At 43.4% G+C, this 18,455-nt stretch overlaps 1 protein-coding gene across 18 annotated transcripts in view; it reads left to right on the top strand.

The window, feature by feature from the left end:
- The window catches only part of CEP131 (centrosomal protein 131), a 42,186-nt gene extending 24,324 nt beyond the window's left edge, over window positions 1-17,862 (top strand). For 7 of the 18 annotated variants that reach the window (XM_078384293.1, XM_078384294.1, XM_078384300.1 and 4 more), the window contains 10 exons: window positions 68-170; window positions 897-1,098; window positions 1,569-1,760; window positions 2,167-2,284; window positions 7,964-8,038; window positions 8,127-8,269; window positions 12,351-12,528; window positions 12,920-13,116; window positions 14,044-14,104; window positions 17,508-17,862. In XM_078384293.1, the coding sequence (XP_078240419.1) occupies window positions 68-170; window positions 897-1,098; window positions 1,569-1,760; window positions 2,167-2,284; window positions 7,964-8,038; window positions 8,127-8,269; window positions 12,351-12,528; window positions 12,920-13,116; window positions 14,044-14,104; window positions 17,508-17,582 (1,344 nt within the window). In that variant the 3' untranslated portion in view covers window positions 17,583-17,862. Of the gene's footprint in view, window positions 1-67; window positions 171-896; window positions 1,099-1,568; window positions 1,761-2,166; window positions 2,285-2,634; window positions 3,554-7,963; window positions 8,039-8,126; window positions 8,270-11,969; window positions 12,147-12,350; window positions 12,529-12,919; window positions 13,117-14,043; window positions 14,105-17,507 lie in introns of those variants that run through there. The other 11 variants (XM_078384307.1, XM_078384297.1, XM_078384301.1 and 8 more) reach the window with 6 other exon arrangements.
- The last annotated feature ends 593 nt before the right edge of the window (window positions 17,863-18,455 follow it).

Below are 18,455 nucleotides of genomic sequence, written 5' to 3'. Positions count from 1 at the left end.
TCAGTATTATCTGAAGAAGATGCATCTGATCTGAGATTTCCCTCCCCCTTGCAACCTCCACACACAGGAAATAAAGAAATTAAAGGAACTCATGAGTGCCACAGAAAAAATCCGCCGGGAGAAATGGATTGATGAGAAAACCAAGAAGATCAAAGAGATCACTGTTAAAGGTATTCATGGACTTGTAATGTTGGATTATTATAACAAGATATGACTTCTAAGTAGGGGGACAGCAGAACTGAGTCTAGTTAAACCTGTTGCTTTCTTGCTGCTGAGCAGAGGCTGACAACATTGTGCCTGATTTTGTAGCTGTAGGAATGGTTCCAAGCCCTGGATCAGCATTCTGACACAGAGGATAATCTATGGGGTTTGTTTGGTGGTCTTCCTTTTGTAAGGAATACGAAGGAGACATTGCTCCTGTTACTGGGCTCAGGTCAGATTGTTCTTCAGTATTCTATTTCCAGGGATCATATTTTGTCATCACATTGTTGTATGGAAATAAGGTTCAAGGCAGCTAAATCAAATGCTTTTTAAGGTTGCAAGAATTTTAATATCCTTATAGTAGATAGGAAGTCTCTGTCATCCAGTGAGTATGCTGGGACTTTTATTTTTAGCCTAAAGATACCAATGTGCAATGATTTCTTGAACATTAATGGTGTACTACAAATAAAAACACATATCTGTATAGAATATTTAATGTATTGTGTTTTATTTGAATATTTATGCTTCCGCAAATTTCAGCTATTTTAGTAAAAAGATCATACAGGTATAACAATGGCATATGACAAACTGGAGGGTTCACTTGCTCTGCCAGTGTCCTACTCCCTCTCTCCCTTTCTTATATGTGTGGAATTCACAATAATCTCGTGGTCACTTTCCACTCTCTTTCCATTCAGGTCTGGAACCCGAGATCCAGAAACTCATTGCCAAACACAAGCTAGAAATAAAAAAGCTGAAAGCACTGCATGAGGCAGAGCTACTGCAGTCAGATGAACGGGCAGCACAGCGCTACATCCGCCAGACTGAGGAGCTGAGGCAGATGTTGGAGCATGAGAAGGAAGAGTTGGGGCAGCGAGAAAGAGAGCAAGCAAGGCAACGGTATGGAGGGGAGCCTACATGACCACTATATAGGAAGGAATGGGAAAATGGAAGAGGGCTGTAGCAATGGTGGAAAGGAAAACCCGGCAACTATGCCTTCAGGTAGTCATCATAATTTTTCATTCCATTTCTCTGCTGAGAAACAGTATTGGGGGCGGTCTGCCAGTCTTGGTGTCAAAGGGCCTTGGGAGATAAATGATGTTGCACTGTGGAGGAAGGCAGCAAGTAGACAATGTGGAATGTAGATGGCATTCTCTGAAGTATTGTTTGGACAGCTCCATTTATTCTTATAGTACTGTTATTACTCAAGGCTGCCTCTTGGGTGTGCCTCAGGGCTTCCCCTTTCCAAAGGGCTCCTCATTTCCTGAAGGAGATGCAGTTACTCTCTTCTGTATGAGGCGTCATGGCTGATTTATTTAGCTTCTTATTTCTTGCAAAGGGCCAGTCTGTCCTCTTCCATTTTCTCTTAGGAGAGGAAACGATTGGCCTTGTTGCTTTCACCAAATACTGGGCAAAGCTCCCAGGACCCTTTCTGAAAGAGCCCCTCTGTGCAGGTATGAGAAGCAACTGGAGCAGGAGGAGCAGGTTCTGCAGCAACAGCGGCGACGGCTGTACAGTGAAGTGGCTGAAGAGAAAGAGAGGCTCAATCAGCAGGCAGCCAGGTGAGAGAATACAGGTTGGGTCTTTATGGTTTGACAGTCCTGTTTGCTCTTGCCATACAGCATGCCAAAAACTCACTCGGTACCGGAATCTTACATGCTACTGCTAACATGAACAAACCTGTTGTGTATGGTTTTTATCCTCATCATCTTCTACCAAAGGAACTAGTGGGAGTCTTAGTCCTAGCAGACACATTTGCAGATTGGCTTCTTATCTCGCAGTGTATTGTAAGATACTGTATTAGAAAAATAGTCCTATGTCAGCTTCCCGTGCTGGAAGACTAGCTAAGAACAGAATGAAATTCTGATTTCCTGCATCTCTCCAAGAAAAGTGAGGTTTACCCTACTCCACAATTATCTTGCTAACCAGGAGTTTGTTAATTTTATGGCATTGATCTGTGCTTCACAGGCAGAGATCTGAGTTGGAGGATCTGCGGCGGCAGCTGGAAGAGAATAGTTCTGTTGTCACCAAAGCTTTGAAGGAGGAGTATGAGAAAGGGAAGGAGGAGCAGGATCGACGCCATCAGGTCTGTGTTACTTAGCAATTGGGAACATTTTTGTTCTATGCCCTCACATACTAACAGCTGGAAGCTTTCTCACTTCTAATTTTCATACTATCCACTATCCTCAGTTGAAACGCTATCTTGTAAATTGTATTTAAAGTTCCTGTTAATCAGATGGCCTCCTTCCCAGGAAAGAAATTATTCCACGTTATGGTAAAAAGTCTCTGAAATTGGCCTTCTACATGTTGACAGGTGCATTTTTCATAGGAGAAATGGGCATGCTGGTCAGCACAGAAGTAGGCTGACTCTTCCCTAGTTGTGATCTGGATAAATTTTTCTAGTACAGGTCACCAGAAAGACTTTTCACCCCACAGTTAACACCAGAGATGTCCAGATTTGTGCTTTTGGACTGCAACCAACCCTGCATAAGCCCAGCAAAGCAAAAGGTAAATGTTACTTCCTGAAGAACCTTCCGATCATCCATCGCTATCGGCTCAGCGAGACCTCTCTCCAACTCCAGACATTTCCTGTGCATTTCAACCCTGATACCAACAATTCTGATACTGAAACCAGGAAAGATTCTCCACCCAACATTCTAACACCGGACTCAGATGTCGCGGAAAACCACCCGCCATCTCCTTTGGAGGACTTCACATCATACACCCAACTGATTTTCCATATAGCTAAGGTCATGGACCTTGCTGTTGACCAACCAGCACCAGAGGAGTTCAATAAGGTCTATGAGGACATTACTCAAGAACAGATCCCACCACTTTGCCTAGCCTTTATCTCTTCTCTTTTCAAACTTATTAAAGAATCATGGAAGAAGCCATCTTCTGTTCCTCAGATTCCCAGGACAGTCGGAAACCTTTACAAAACCCATGTTGCCACTACCGTCTTTCTTTCTAAGCATCCTCTCCCTAACTCATTTATTGTGGATGCTACTCAAAATAGAGCTCAAAATTGCTGTGCCTCCACCCCCAACAATCGTGAAGGTAGGAAATTGGATGTCATAGGCCGTCAGGTATATTCTCTTGCCTCCTCCATCCTAAGGGTAGCTAATTATAGAGCTTCGATGGGAGCCCACCATCGCCATCTTTGGAACAGAGCACTACTGTGGCGTTTGCCCCTCGTGCCCCTGCCTGACTCTCCAAACACAGAGCACACGAAGGCAAACTAATACTCCTTTTTACCCGCTGCCACTTGATCACTAAATCAACATTAATTATGGAAGGATGAAGATGTAGGTCCAAACTTCACAGTCTTTTAAATAAAACTTGTTTATTGATTACAGATGTTTGATTATTAATCATAGGTAACTTCTACAGGTTTATTGATCATCAGTCTCAACCTTCTGTTTGTTATACAGTTCTTGTTCACTCCTCACTCTAATCACACCTTAGATCTCCCAAATACCACACTCTATCTCCCTCTCCACTCTGACTCACTGACTGACTGCCAGTTTCACTCTCTGACTCCGCCTCTTTATTACATATCTCTCAGCTCCGCCTCTTAGCAACATTAGCCTGCAACATGAATATGCATGACTACATAACCTAATAAGGGTGAATGCTACAACTACCTATTTTCCAGGCTGCTTCGGAAGGTCTGCGTTCTTGAGACCTCTCTTTTCATCAGGAGGCCATGACCCTTGCTCACCAGGAGAGAATTGCAGCACACCATGTGGTAGATGCCACGTCCACACAAATGGCCACAGCCATAGCGCTACATCGCCATGCATGGCTAAGATCTGCCGGCATATCCAATGATGCATGGTCTAGAATTGAAGATCTACCTTTTGATGGCCTCAGTCATTTTGATGAAAAGACTGATGAAATACTAGACAAACTTCAAAAGCTAAGGAGAACTGCAAGATCATACAATACTCAACACTATTGCTCACAGAATTTTTGGCACTGCCCCTATACTTACCACCAGTATAGACCTCAGTTGGATTGCCAATGACCACAACCTGCCAACACATCTACTTTCTCCTTTTGCCAGCAAACTGCAGGAAGTCTGTCCATACACCTGAGATGAAGACAAAACATAATCTTTGACTTCCCAACCCTGCACATACATACTCCCCCACCAATACCAGATACTTAACACACACAGCTGGCACCCTTTCTCTACACATGGTAACGCATCACATCAGATGCCTGGGTCCTTACTATCATCACTGTAGGCTATGCAGTAGAATTCATTTGTCTCCCCCAACTGGATTCTTCAAAAACTCCACCCTTTCTCCCTCCCTAGAAAAGGAGATATATTCCCTACGATAAAGGATGCCATTACTCTAGTCCAACGTGCAGACATTGCCCTACGGTTCCACTCCCGCTACTTTGCAGTCTCAAAAAAGGATAGTGGACTACAACCCATCTTAGATCTCCGCCACCTCAACTCTTACATTACCCCACACCATTTTGTATGATCACCTTGGACAGTACCATTAAACTACTCCGACAAGGCAATTGGTTCGTGGTCATAGATTTAAAGGTCATATATTTACTTACACATAAACATACATTTGGATCACCACAGATTCCTTAGGTTCACTTTCCAAGGATACGAATTCAAAGCCCTCCCATTTGGTTTGTCCACCGCACCAAGGGTCTTTACGAAGTGTTTTGCTGTGGTAGCAGAATACCTCCCCTCCAAGGCATCACCATCTTCCCATATTTGGCCGACTGGCAGCTCTGGGACTTCAGGCCAACCTACCCAAGTCAATCCTCGAGCCTTCCCAGCGAGTTACATACATAGGAGCAGTACTCAACTCCATTCAAGGCCAAGCTTTCCTGCCGAATGAGAGACTAATAAGTCTTCATTCTCTCCTACAATTTTTCTTACCAGATGCAGTTGTTACATCTAACCCAGCATCTCTTTGGCCTGATGGACTACACCACAACAGTTGTGCAACATGCCCATCTCCATTCATTCATTCCATTCATTCATTCATTCATTCATTCATTCATTCATTCATTCATTCATTCATTCATTCATTCAGCTTCTATACTGCCCATCTGACTACTAGGCCACTCTGGGCAGTTTACATGTTAGACAAATAAAACATACACTATACAAACAATGAACATAGTAATACAAAATAAAAATAAAACAACCAACAATTTAAATAAAATAGTTAAAATAATATAAAATAATCTAGAGCACTGGTTCTTAACCCTGGGTTACTCAGGTGTTTTTGGACTGCAACCCCCAGAAGCCTTCAGCACCAGCTATGCTGGCTGGGGTTTCTGGGAGTTGCAGTTCAAAAGCATCTGAGTAACAGAGGTTAAGAACCACTGATCTAGAGCAAGATAGCAGGATTGATAGTATAAATGTTGACACCACTTACTGTAATTAGGTTTTATAATTAAGATGTCAGGTTCAGGAAGGCCTCCCGGAAAAGCCATGTTTTTAGTAGTCACTTAAAAATTCCCAGGCGGATTTTGGGTGGGAGCTTATTCCAGAGCCAAGGAGCAACTGCCAAAAAGGCCCGGGTTCTGGTTCTCTCTTTCCAGGCCTCTCTTGCAGTCAAAACTCTCAACCACCTAGCCTGGGGAGATTGAATGGGATGGGCAGATCTCGTGGGGAGGAGGCGTTCTGTCAGGTATCAAGGTCCTAAACCATTTAGGGCTTTATAAGTTACCTTGAAGCTGGCATGGAAACAGACAGGTAACAAGTGCAGGGTGGGAGAAATGTGTTGATGTTTCTTAACACCACTCAGTAATCTGGTTGCCGTGCTCTGGACCTGCTGAAGTTTCCGTAACAGCCTCATGGGAAGCCCCATGTAGAGAGCATTACAGTAGTCTATTCTCAAGACCAGCAGTGCATAAACCAGTGTGGTGTCGAGGTAGAGATGCAGCTGGGCAATCTGCCTTAGGTGGAAGTAGGCAGAACAGACCACAGATGCTATCTGAGGTTCCATTGACAGGGTCCAGTAGTACACCCAAGATGTGAACCTCATCCTTAGAGGAGAGAGTACCCCCAAAAAGGAGAGGGAAGCACCCAATCCACAAACACTAGGGGCACCCACCCTCAGGACCTCCGTCTTGCCCGGGTTCAGCCTCAGTCTATTATCCCTCATACACCGCAGTGTGGCATCCAGGCAGTGCTCAAGGGATGGAACAGCATTCTCTGCAGAAGGGTGGAAGGAGAGATAGAGCTAGGTGTCATCCGCATATTGGTGACACGAAGCTCCAAAGCTCCTTATTATCTCCCCAGGGTCCTCATATAGATATTAAACAGCATTGGGGAGATGATCGACCCCTGAGATACTCTACAGTCAAGGGTCCAAGGGGTGGACATCATCTTGCGAAACTGTACTGAGAACAGTCCTTGTAGAAGGATTGGAGTCGGACCAAGGCCAGACGATCGATCTCCAACTCAGAGAGCTGCCCCAGGAGGATATCAAAGGCTGCTGATAGGTTGAGGAGGACTAGCAAGGACATTTTGCCCCCATCAGTCTGTCCCAAAAGGTCATCTCGCAGGGTGATCAATGCCGTCTCTGTGCCATGGTGCAGCCTGAAAACAGATTGGAAAGGATCAAGGTCATGTCTCCTCCAGGAGTGCCTGAAGCTGATCAGCCACCACTCTCTCTACTAGCTTGCTGAGGAAGGGAACATTGGCAACAGGCCAATAGTTCTTTATATTGTCCACTGGCAAGTTAGGCTTTTTATGGATAGGTTTGAAAATTGTCTCTTTGAGGGCTTGGGGAACCCTGCTCTCAAGGGGAGACCAATTAATAATAGTCATAGCCCATTCTGTTGCTACCAGTCTTGCCACTTTTCTGAGCCAGGCTGGGCAAGGATCTAGGGAGATAATGGTTCCCTACAGCGCTCAAGCACCCTGTCCACCTCTGCCCACGTTAAAGGCTGAAACATGTTGAACTCATTGGGCAAGTCAGTGCAGTGGACGTCTTGGATCAATCTACTGGAGGACGACGGTCAAGGTCCCGGCGGATGGCCTCCACTTTATGTTTAAAGAAGGCCGCAAATTGGTCACAGGATATATTACTGGGAGGCCTGTCACTATGACCAACCCCAGATAAATCACGTTCTATACGAAAGATTTGTGCCTGATGGTTTTGAGCTTCGCTTATCCGGAAGTATGTTCTAGTGGCTTTCACCTGTTTGACGTGATTTTTGCAGCATTAGATTAGATTCTGTTGGGGCCCATCCCCATATGCTCTCCAGCCTCCTATTTTGCTTCATTGCCCACAAATGTTGGTTATACCGGGGATGGGGGGGCTCAGCAGCAGAGGGGGTGTTTAGGTGCGATCGTGTCAACAGCCCTAGTAGTGGCAATATATCATCAGAGCCTCGACAGGAGTGCCAACCAGATCCGCCAGTATCCATTGCATTGAGTCTTGGAAACCAGTTGGATCCAATAGCCTGCGAGGGCAGACAATCTTAATGGGTCCCTGCTCCCCGTGAGGAGGGAGTGCTACTGAGAGGCTGCATTTTATCAGGTTGTGATCCGACCATGGAAAGGGGGCCGACAGAAGGTCAGTCACCTTCGGCTCACTCTCCACCTGCCCTGTTGAAACCCTGTTGTCCAGATTATGTCCGTTCATGTAGTCTCTTGGTCTGCAGCTTCTGGCCCAAAGCTTCTATGAGATTTAGCATGCCAGAGATAGGAAGGAGACTGTGAAGACTGTTCCCTCTTTCACCTGTTCATTATGATTCTTTCTCCTTCCTCAAGGCAGAGATGCAAGCCCTAAAGGAACGCCTTGAAATAGAGAAGCAGGCCTGGGAAGCCAACTGCCTGAAGAAGGAGGTAATTTTTATAGCTTCTCCTTTTAGACTGCACTCTCCCTTGATTCCTCAGACTAAATTTTATTTCCCTCTGTTTGCCTTGACCTCAGGAGGCCTGGCTGCTTGGTAGAGAGCGAGAGCTAAGGGAAGAAGTTCGGAAAGAAAGAGACAAGGAGATAGAGCTGGTCATCCAGCGGCTAGAAGCTGACATGTCCACCACCAAGGAAGAGTGTGAGAGAGCCACAGAGAATAGGTAAGTCACTGGTTTACAAAGATCAGAGGCAGTTGTCTGGTTTTCAGCATTGCTTCTTTAAGTCTCTTCTGTATTTATTCCTTTTATAAGTAGCTCTAGTTTTCTTTCTCAGTGTAAGTCTTGGACTGCAATGGTGCAAATCTGTACATGCAGAACTTCTCTTAGCCAGCTTTATGATCTGCCCAGTGTGGCTATTTTGCTTTTAAGAACTCTTGCCTCCCTTGCTAGAAAACTTCCTTTCCCATTTAACTGCAAGAGAGTTTGTAATATATTCGCGAAGGCTGCTGGTATATTTGAGAAAAGTGCATACCACATTTTTCTGTGTATAAGACACTCCCATATATAAGACCCCCCACTTTTCTAACACTAAATTAAGAAATCAATATTTTAAGCATAAAACAGAATACATTTTTATTTATTAATTAAGTAACATTTACATACCTGTACTGTCTCTGTTGCATCTGAGTACTGCCTTCAGCATAGGTCAGGGAACAGGGGTAAATTACCCCAAATGGGGTAAAAGTGAAAATCCTGGGGGTAATGAGCAGAGTGCTACACCCCTCCCTCCCTCCCTCCCTCTGCAGCCAAATACAGTGGGGTCTCGACTTAAGAACTTAATCCGTATTGGAAGGTGGTTCTCAAGTCGAAAAGTTCTTAAGTCGAATCTGCATTTCCCATAGGAATGCATTGAAAACCATTTAATCCGTATCTGCTCTTTTCTGTCCATAGAAACTAATGGGAAGCTGCTATTCTGCCTTCTGCCACTAGAGGGGGATATTTTCTTTCTTTTTCCCCCTTAGATTCAGGGACGCCAGGGAACACTAAAGGCAGCACTTTAGAACTCTTTTTTTAAAAAAACAAAGCCAATTTTAAATAATGTTTTAAAGCATGTTGTGCTGATTTTTTCAGCACAAAGGCACTCAGGCAGGCTTTTTAGGTGCTGAGCAAGCCTCCGCAAGCCTGCTCAGAGCCAGCCGATCAGCTGTTAGGCGGGGAGAGGAGCGGGGAAAACCACAAAATGGCTGCCAGGCTCTTTCTGGGTGTCGGCTTTTAGCTCTTTCCTGCTCTTTTTCCTGTGGTTTGGGGGCTACCAAGGCCTGGTAAGTGACTTTATTTAACAGTACAGTATTTATTTTTAAGTTTCTGACCCTTTTCCCCCCTCCAGAAGCCTCCAAGGGGAGGGAGGGGGGACTTTTTTCCCTGTTCGTAACTCGAGGGAAGTTCGCATGTCGAGTCCTTACTTTCCCTATAGGGCAGGTTCGTAACTCGAATTGTTCGGAAGTCGGGTCGTTCGTAAGTCGAGACCCCACTGTATCAAATTGTAAGCCCTCCCTGAAATTTCCTGGTTGCAGCAGGCACTTGTAAATCCTCCCTTAGTTGAGAGATCGGGAGATAAGCTCCTTGATTGGTTGCAGCTGTGGATTAGCCCTAGGCAATCAATCAATCATTCCGGGGCTTCTGAATGACTGCTTCCTCTGGAAATGACCGCAAACAAGCAGCAGGAGGGAAAGGAGCAAGCAAGGGAAGGAGGGAAGAAAGGTGCGAGAGACCGAGGACTTCATCAAGCTTATTTAACTGTATGTAATTGTAGAAAATGGAGGGAGGGAGGAAATGGAGGGAGGGTGTGTGGGGGGGGGAGAGAGAGAGAGAGTGAGTGAGAGAGACTGAAGAAAAAGAGAAACCTTGAATTAAGTCAGGGGGGAGGTGGCTTTTTAAGGTGCTGTCTAGGTTTATCATTGCTTTCCTTCCAAGAAGCAGGCAACTTTGAATTTCATGGCTGCTGTCCCCATCTGCACTGATCATGGAGCCCAAGAAAGAAAAATCTGTCACTGCCTCCATATCTTCCCCTTCTATTTTCCAGGAGATGATGGGGCCAGTGCCCATGGTCTTAGTTTTTTTGAAGTTGAGCTTCAGATCGTTTTTTGCACTCTCCTCTTTCACCCTCATTAGTGCAATGGTCCTTTGATTTTGGGCTGTGGCACCAGGGTGGGTGACATGGCCTTTAGCCTGGTTTGTTCCTTTTTGCACACCACACATAGAATAATTAAAGTGGTAGGGAAAGCCCCCTCCCCAATTCTGCATTGGCTGTCTCTAGCAAGCATGTCATTGCTAGCACAACTCTGGTAGCCACTGATGATGATTAAGTCCTGTGCGAGCTAGCAAAAATTTAATGCAACTTGCTAGGCACGTTGGACACCTTACTACTCCCTATACCACACCATGGCTGGAGTGCAATGTGTTCCAGCAAAAAATAGTGCACATCTTTATCAAATTTGGTGCATCCTGCTAGTTCAGTACACAGCCTGTGTAGATTCAATAATATTTTTAATTCAAATAATGTATGATTTCCTTCATTTTGAATCAAAGGGGTAATGTCGGCGTAGATAAATTTTTGGGGGGGTAAAAAGTAAAAAAGTTCCCTGACCCCTGGCCTACAGGCTCCACCTCCAACGGTTGGTTCAGCATCAACCGACATCAATTACATAAGGCTCATGACTGGAGGAAGTTAAGCCTCCTGATTGAAGTAAACCTGTTTGCAGAAACAAGATATGGGCTGTTTTGCAATCGCGCGGTTCTCTCTTTGGCTTACTTCCATGTATAAGATGACCCTCGATTTTTAGTCCAAAGATTTTAGACAAAAGTATTGTCTTATACATGGAAAAATACAGTAAGTTTCCTTGTGTTTCTATAAATGACTCTTATCATACCTTATACTTTTTATGTGTTACTTTTTAAAGGAACATCTGCTAGTAGTAAAAGTTAACTGTCTTAAAATTTCAGTTGCGTTTGCCAATATGCTTTTTTGACTAAGGACTTCAAACCTGTTTCCATTCCTTCTAATTTAGTCATAGACCCAAGTATTAATTAGAACTGGTCTTACCTCAGAGATTCTCCGGTGACTGTATCGATCTGTATGAAGGCTCTGAATCGTCTGCTTCTGAGCCTGGAGGGTGGTAAGGGACTTTGGGAGACCTGGCTTGCTTTCACACAAACACAATTTGTTTCATGTGACATTGAGGTCAGAACCACATGGACAAAAGTTGTGATGAAACACTCTAGGGACTGAGCCCCAAACCAACTCATGAAACATTGAAAACCTACTGTGTTTATTATTTTGTGAATAGATGCCCAGAAGCTGCTGGATGGAATTTGTAGGGGAAGATAGGTTCTGGTTTTTGGCTGTTGCTCTGAGTAATAGCCTTCATTTTTTGGGGTGCCTTTGGCTGTGGTTTCTGCACGAATTACTGTGTCAATGCTGACGGCTCCCATTGCCTTCTTGAGATTGCTGCCATTGTGGTATATGGTCAAGTTCATTATAAGAAATGAGTGGTAGCAAAACAAATCTCATTGCAGCAGGAAATAAAATGACATAACAGGCTTTAAGCAGATGCACAGTATACTGTGAGCATAACCTGAAAAAAGTCTCTCTTCCTACCTCACTCTGCGTTGAACAGTCATCATGGCAAATGCTAAAAGCAGAGTATTGCTTGATTTAGTGCTGTAGCATAAATCTGAACAAAGATGATGTGTGCATTGTGTTGTCTGCCATTGCCTCATTCATAAAATTGTATTAAGAACCCTAATATGCCTAAATTAGGGGCCATAGAAGGAGCCTCCCCAAACAAAGGAAAAGCTTTGTGAGTACATTGAACTATCCCCTACTTTATGGCATTGCAGCCACCAAATTCTTCACTTCCAGAATTGTTGCACTGGAACAGCACCAAACCCACCCACTTCATGGACTCTGATCCCTTGGATAACAGCTGAAGTTGAGGAAACGTTTCTTCGCATCTCAAGATCTGACTGCTTCTGGTCAAAAATTGTCTGATTGTCTATATTTTATAGACAATAAAAGATTTTGTGCATCCATGATTTTGAATTGTGCAGTGCTCTGATAGTTATTCAAATTATTTGTTTATTTAAAATATTTCTGTTGCACTTTTCTCCTTAAAAGGACCCAAGATGACTAAAGAAACAAAGAAAGATGCCTAAATCCCCACCCCACCCCTTACAAAACTGGGAGTTGATCCCAAGTCCTAGCTGAGCACTTAGTTGCAAGGTCTTCCCTTTTTTTATCCAGAGTAAAGAGGGTGCGGGACAAATATGAAGCAGAGCTGCAGGAACTGGAACGGTCAGAACGCAAGCTCCAGGAGCGCTGCAATGAGCTGAAGGTCCGGCTGTCAGAAGCAGAAGGCGAGGCTCTTCGTCTGCACAGTTTGCTGAGGCAAAAGGAACAGGAGACAGAGGACATCCGAAAGGTTTGTCCATTACCAGAGACAGTGGTAACTTTGCATCATTTTTTCCTGCTGGGATGAGCTTTCCTTTGGAGCTTCTCTTCAAGCTGGTGAAAGAATAGGGGAGGTTAAAAGGAACCCCAGATATCTTTACCATAAGTGGTTTAGCAGAGCGTGGAAGAGGTGGAAGCGTCTTGGCTTTGGATAAGACTGAAGGAACTGTGAAACCAGTTTGCACAAACCACTGGGTAAAGGACCTCCTCCTATGATTGCATGTACTCCAGATTAAAAGTGGTTAGGTATTGGAGGAGGATAGTGTGAGCACTGATGTATTTGAAGACCCAAGTTTCTCTTGCTGTGTATGTTTAAAATCTGGAGATTGAAGTAAGTCAGCCTCTGTGCTTGGTGTTAACAGGTGAGAGATCAACTAATTCAGGAACGAAGCAGCCTCTCTGAGGTCATCAGACAGGAGTTTGCTGACCGTCTAGTGAGCACAGAAGAGGAAAACAAGCGACTCAAGGCAGAAATGGCTGAACTGCGGGCTCGTCAGCGCTTGGAACTGGACAGAGTCATGAGAGACAAAGAAGAAGAGCTAGAAGAGGTGCATAAAAGGTGAGAATTACTCTTTCTGATGTCAGTTCTGGAGCTAGAGACTAACATATCCCAGATGTCTTCAGAAATTGTCACCATTCTTTCCCCTTCTTCCCAAACTAAATACCAAAGGGTCAGCTGCTGTGTTGGTAGTCCAGAAGCATTGTTGATGTGCATATTAGTCAAGGGATGCTGTTTTGTTGCTACAGCAAGACATTGCATGCTCTGGCAGCTAGGCAGAGCTGCATACCTTGGATAAAGCTGCTTTTGTATCCTTAAAATTCGTACAACTGTTTTGTGCTTCAAAAAAAAAAAACAAAAAAAAAAAACCATAATAGAGTGGGCAGAGTAGCTTGTCTTGCTGCACCAGGTTTTAAAAGTTACCTGCCTCTCTAGAGTCTCATTTTCTTTATAGATTTCATTTCTTCTATTGGCCCAAAGAGGATTCAGAAGCACGGAACCACAGTTACTGCTCAGGGCAAAGCCTTTCATAATCTATCATCTATGTTCTAGGAGCAGCAGATCTGGCCAAGGAGAAGTCAACTTGGTCATACAACGCAATTTATTGTTAATGTTTCCCTTTCTGCACTCCTGGCACTAAAAATGGCACAGCTTTTCCACAGTATTCCCAAGGGCATATTCAGAAAATGCAGATGGGCAGTTAGTATCTGCACAAACTCTGTTTAGATACAGTGTACTATACCGTTGTAAATCAAGCCTAAGATGTGTTACAACCTTCCACCAACTATCTGTGATCATTGATTGTCTTGAAAGGGCTTCTTATCCCCTGTGGACTTTTGTAGAAACTAAAGCAGAGGTAGTGTTGTTCTTTCAAAAACAGAAATACCTTCCTTTTCTCTCTGCCCAGCCACAGAAACACGACAGGTCACAAAGGTGTAGAGTAAGCATAAGTTACTAGATCTCTGTCTCATTTCATCTCCTCTGTAGGGTGAAGACAGCGATTGTGAAAAAAGAGGAAGCCGTGAACAGCCTTCGGAAGCAGTATGAGGTGAGCTTCTCTTACGGCTGCCAGCATACTTGTCCTACTTACCACAGGCATAAAGAAGATGATCAGGCAGAGAGGATTCAGTGCTGGCTTATATGGCATGGGGTATGAGAAATCAGGTGGTTAGTGTGATGAAGCAGAGCCAGTTTTGGACTGCTTAGGAAGAAGCCAGCTCTTGACGCAGAGTTTGGTGAAGGAACTGAGTGTGATACCTTCCTCGGTGGAAGAAGTCACTAGAGCAGACATAGGCAACACCAAATTCATGTTGCATGTGTGCTTCCATCACCTTTTTTGTTTTTGTCTCACTTAGAATGGCTCTAGTCTCACCCTCCATTAAAAATTAAAATAGAACAATCATCTTTCAGGAAGCATATTCTTTCCATAGAACAAGTTGCACTCTCCACATACTTTGCTTTGTCCGAAAAGCTCTAAAAATGGGAAGGGGTTGAACCCAGAAGTCGATTTCTGCCACCAGCAGGGATGTGTGTGTGGCCCACAGTGGCTTCCAGGCCTGCTTTGTTTTTTTTTCCATTGCACTAAAGAAAGAGGACAGGCTGGAGCCCTGTTAAATGCTTTGGCCCAAGAGGAAATCACAGAGGCAGAGGAAAACTTGTTGGCTAGAAGTATTGAGGTCTGGTTTTTCATCCATCAGGGAGACACCATAAAGTTCTTTGAATCTGTGACTTCTGGAAGATCGGCCTGATCTTAACTCCAGTATTATTGGTCTACAGAATAGGTGATAACTGATAAAACGTATTTACTTGAATCCTACGACATTTTGCTGAAAAGAAAATGGTGCATGGATTTCTGCGGTTTGGAGGGGATTGTCTCTTTTAAACGCAAAAACTATATTTTTGCCCCATTGTTTCCAGTCAAGGAAGGAGTTATATATCGGTACCACTGCTGGCATAGCTCTTAAGCAGTTCTAGGGCTCCACCAGGAAAGAGGAGGCTTTGGATCTTTTAGCTCATCAGCCTCTCTTACTTCATCTCCTTTGCATCCACCAAGCCAGATTTCCCAGGTATCAGGTGTAGACTCTTCCACCCTTTGTGAGAGCAGGGCTGTCCACTTTCAGAGAGAGAAATCCAAAAGAATTCTATCGCGCCTCAGATGCTGTCCCAGGAGCTATAGAATAACATGCTAAATTGCTACATGAATTTATTTTTAAAAAAGTAATTGAAATAAGCACTTTCCCACTCAGCTGGAATCCTACTTCATTAAATTAATGGAGTTAATTAATAGGAATAGGTGGAATCCCATTTAAATTAAACCTTTAAGTTGATTATATCATATGGTTTGATACCACAGGTTTATTGGTAGGTGTGATGATGTTCTGGGTTCGAGTTAGGCTGTTCGTGATCTAAGGATGAAACCGAGGCAACTGATTCATGAAATAAAGTATTTTTATTATTTACTTCAACAGAGTCTCTTTTGTCAAATTCACTAGAACGGCAAACAGATAACTGTGGGGGAGATTCCTCCCATAACCAGAACAATGAACGTTTGTCAACATCTTTTAATAATAGGTTTCTTTCTCTTAAACTTTCTTGGATGTTTCTCTCGTGCAGAGGTCATTTCCCACACATGGAGTCCCGCAACACGGGTGTCGAGCCCACTCTACTGTTGCGGGTAACTCTCTCCTCATCTTCGGGTCTCCCGTGGGCAAGGGGTTTGGTCCCTCTGGACTGAGCACCCTGGGATACACTAGGACGGTCCATTCTATGGGACTTAAACCCGGGATGATTGGTCTGTAGGTTACTTTGGCAGAAGTCCCCTCTACCGGATCGTCTACCGTCTTGACAGGTCTTTTCCGAGGCACAGAGAAGACATGACTGAACTCCTCTGGTTCTTTAATTTCTTCCTCTGTGAATACGCTCACTTTCTCTGTCTCGGTTGACACCTTTCCTATTTCTGTTGTTAAGAAAACATCTACTCGCTCCCTTTCCTCACTTCGTCTCTTCTCCCTGTTCTCCCTTTCTAACTGTCCTAACAGAACTTTTCTCCTCACGCTTTCCCTCTCTCCTCAAGCTCACTCTATTTCTCCCGTGCGGCTGTCTTTTTCCTCCTCCTCGCGTGCTTCTGCTGAATATTCCTCTATCTCTTTAACTTCTCTTTCCTTTCCTCCTTCCGCGGGTTTCTGGTCATATTTTATATCATATTCGTGAGAGGATGGCTCACTCCGGCTCCTATCCTCACAGTAGGTAGTCATCAACACTAGTATATTTTTCAGTTTTAAAACATGTTTCACTTTTAAAACAAAGATTCAAAATCACTTATACATTAGACATTAGAACAATCTTATTGTTATTTAATTATGTCTTGTGAAAATAATTTTCCATTCTCCTTCAGTTACCAATTTTTGCTTAAGTTTTCATGTTGCTATCTAGATCCATCTCATTAGGGATGTTTCAGTTCTTCCTTTATAGCTTTGGATTGCTTTGAATGTGAGAAGATTCACCATCATTGTACACATTAAAATATTCCCAACATTTCATTTTCTATTTCTCTTTTTTCTTGTTAGATTAGTTCCTCATATTTATTTATTAAACTGTTTTTAGAATTCCCAAATTATAGGACAACTCTGCCGTGAATGTATCCAGTTACTTATTACATCTTCTCTGCCATAGTTATAATCCATTTTAGAAAAATGATAAATCTTAACAGGGACTAGATGTATGGCTGTCTATTATTATGAAATCTTCCCCTTTTTGTGATATATAAGGAGAACATGCATCCCTGTTTGATTGTTGACTATTGAATATTTTGATTCTTCTACTCAAATCTCCTAATATCTTTTCCCCATGTTAAACATATTCCTATATGCTCTTTGATCTTAGAAACGAAATCTTGATTTTGCTTTTAAAATTCTTCTCAGCAATTAAGAAAATTTTTGTTAATTGTTGATTTTTGTTTGTGGTTTCTCACAGGTGTTGTGTGTATACAGTGAGAAAGACAGAGAGAGCAGATCCTCAGGAAATGGGAGATAGCTACCCTTAATTTTTTTTTCATTGTATCATGAGACAGAGTGGACGTTTTGTATCCACACCAGATGTCTAGCTATTTTTGCATTTTCCTCTATCTTAAAAAGTTCTGGATCATCTTGTTCATGGTTAGTTTTATTTCTGCTGAGTACAAGTAGGAGGTTTGGAGGACAAGAGAGTAAATTATGGTTTTTTGTATTTACTATGGGTGATTGTATAAATAACATGTGATACCTGACCAGCTATGTAAAACCAAGAGCCCACTGAACCGGGCATCCTCTCTCTTGAGGATGTCCATATTTACAGAAGATGTTCATGAGTAGTTGCAGGAAAACTGCAGTATCCTCTCTCTTGCAAAGATTCTTGCTCAAAGAGCTCTCACTCCCAATTGGTGCTTGTTGATTTTAGTTCTCTTTTCTTTGCAGACGGCCATGAAGAGAGCAGATCACTTGGAGGCCCTCTTGGACCAGCAACGTAAGCAGCTACTAGCAGCCAAATAACAGTGGCATCAACACCAGTGGCTTTGCAAGGGCAGATGCAGCTGATCATGCATGGCAAAAGGAAGTTGCCAGTTGTGATCGATGAGAGAGTAAAATAAAATGAACACTAAACTGTATGTGGCTGGGGAAGGATTTTTGTTCCATCTGTTTTTCTTATGTTATTATTTTTTTGATTTGTACTTTTACTTGTGCCTATGATCTGACCCCTTGTATGAGAAACCTGGGTAGAATCCCAGTACTTGCTGATGTATTTTAATAGTAAAATCCAGCTGATTTGTAAGAGGTCTGTCTAGCAGTGATTTTCTTACTCTTAAGAATAACCCCTACTCTCTGGGAAAACTCAGAAGGTGCCTGCCAGCTGCTTTCCTGATCCTACTTTATCCGCCTAGTACTTGCTTTGCTAGATGCTGCTAGATTAAAATCCTGCCAGTAGTTTTGGTCTGCTGATTTATTTCTTAAAACATTTTGGTGCAGATGCTAATTACAATACCCTGTGAGTGGATCTTCCAGCCTTTTGTTTCTGATCATGGGGCGTTCTTGGCAAAGATACTGGAATGGCATTGCCAGTTCCTACTCCAGGTGGATTGCGTTTAGTTGGACCACAACAAACTATGGCAAGTCCTTAAAGAAATGGGAGTGCCTGACCACCTTATCTACTGTATCTCCTGAGAAACCTATATGTGGGACAGGAAGCAACAGTTAGAACTGGATATGGAACAACTGATTGGTTCAAAATTGGGAAAGGAGTACGACAAGGCTGTATATTGTCCCCCAGCTTATTTAACTTATATGCAGAATACATCATGCGGAAGGCTGGACTGGAGGAATCCCAAGCCGGAATTAAGATTGCCGGAAGAAATATCAACAACCTCC

Source organism: Pogona vitticeps, chromosome 2 (genome assembly GCF_051106095.1).
Source record: "Pogona vitticeps strain Pit_001003342236 chromosome 2, PviZW2.1, whole genome shotgun sequence".
NCBI lineage: Eukaryota > Metazoa > Chordata > Lepidosauria > Squamata > Agamidae > Pogona > Pogona vitticeps.
The sequence above is the reverse complement of the archived record's forward strand: the minus strand, read 5'-3'. Positions and strand labels throughout refer to the sequence as shown.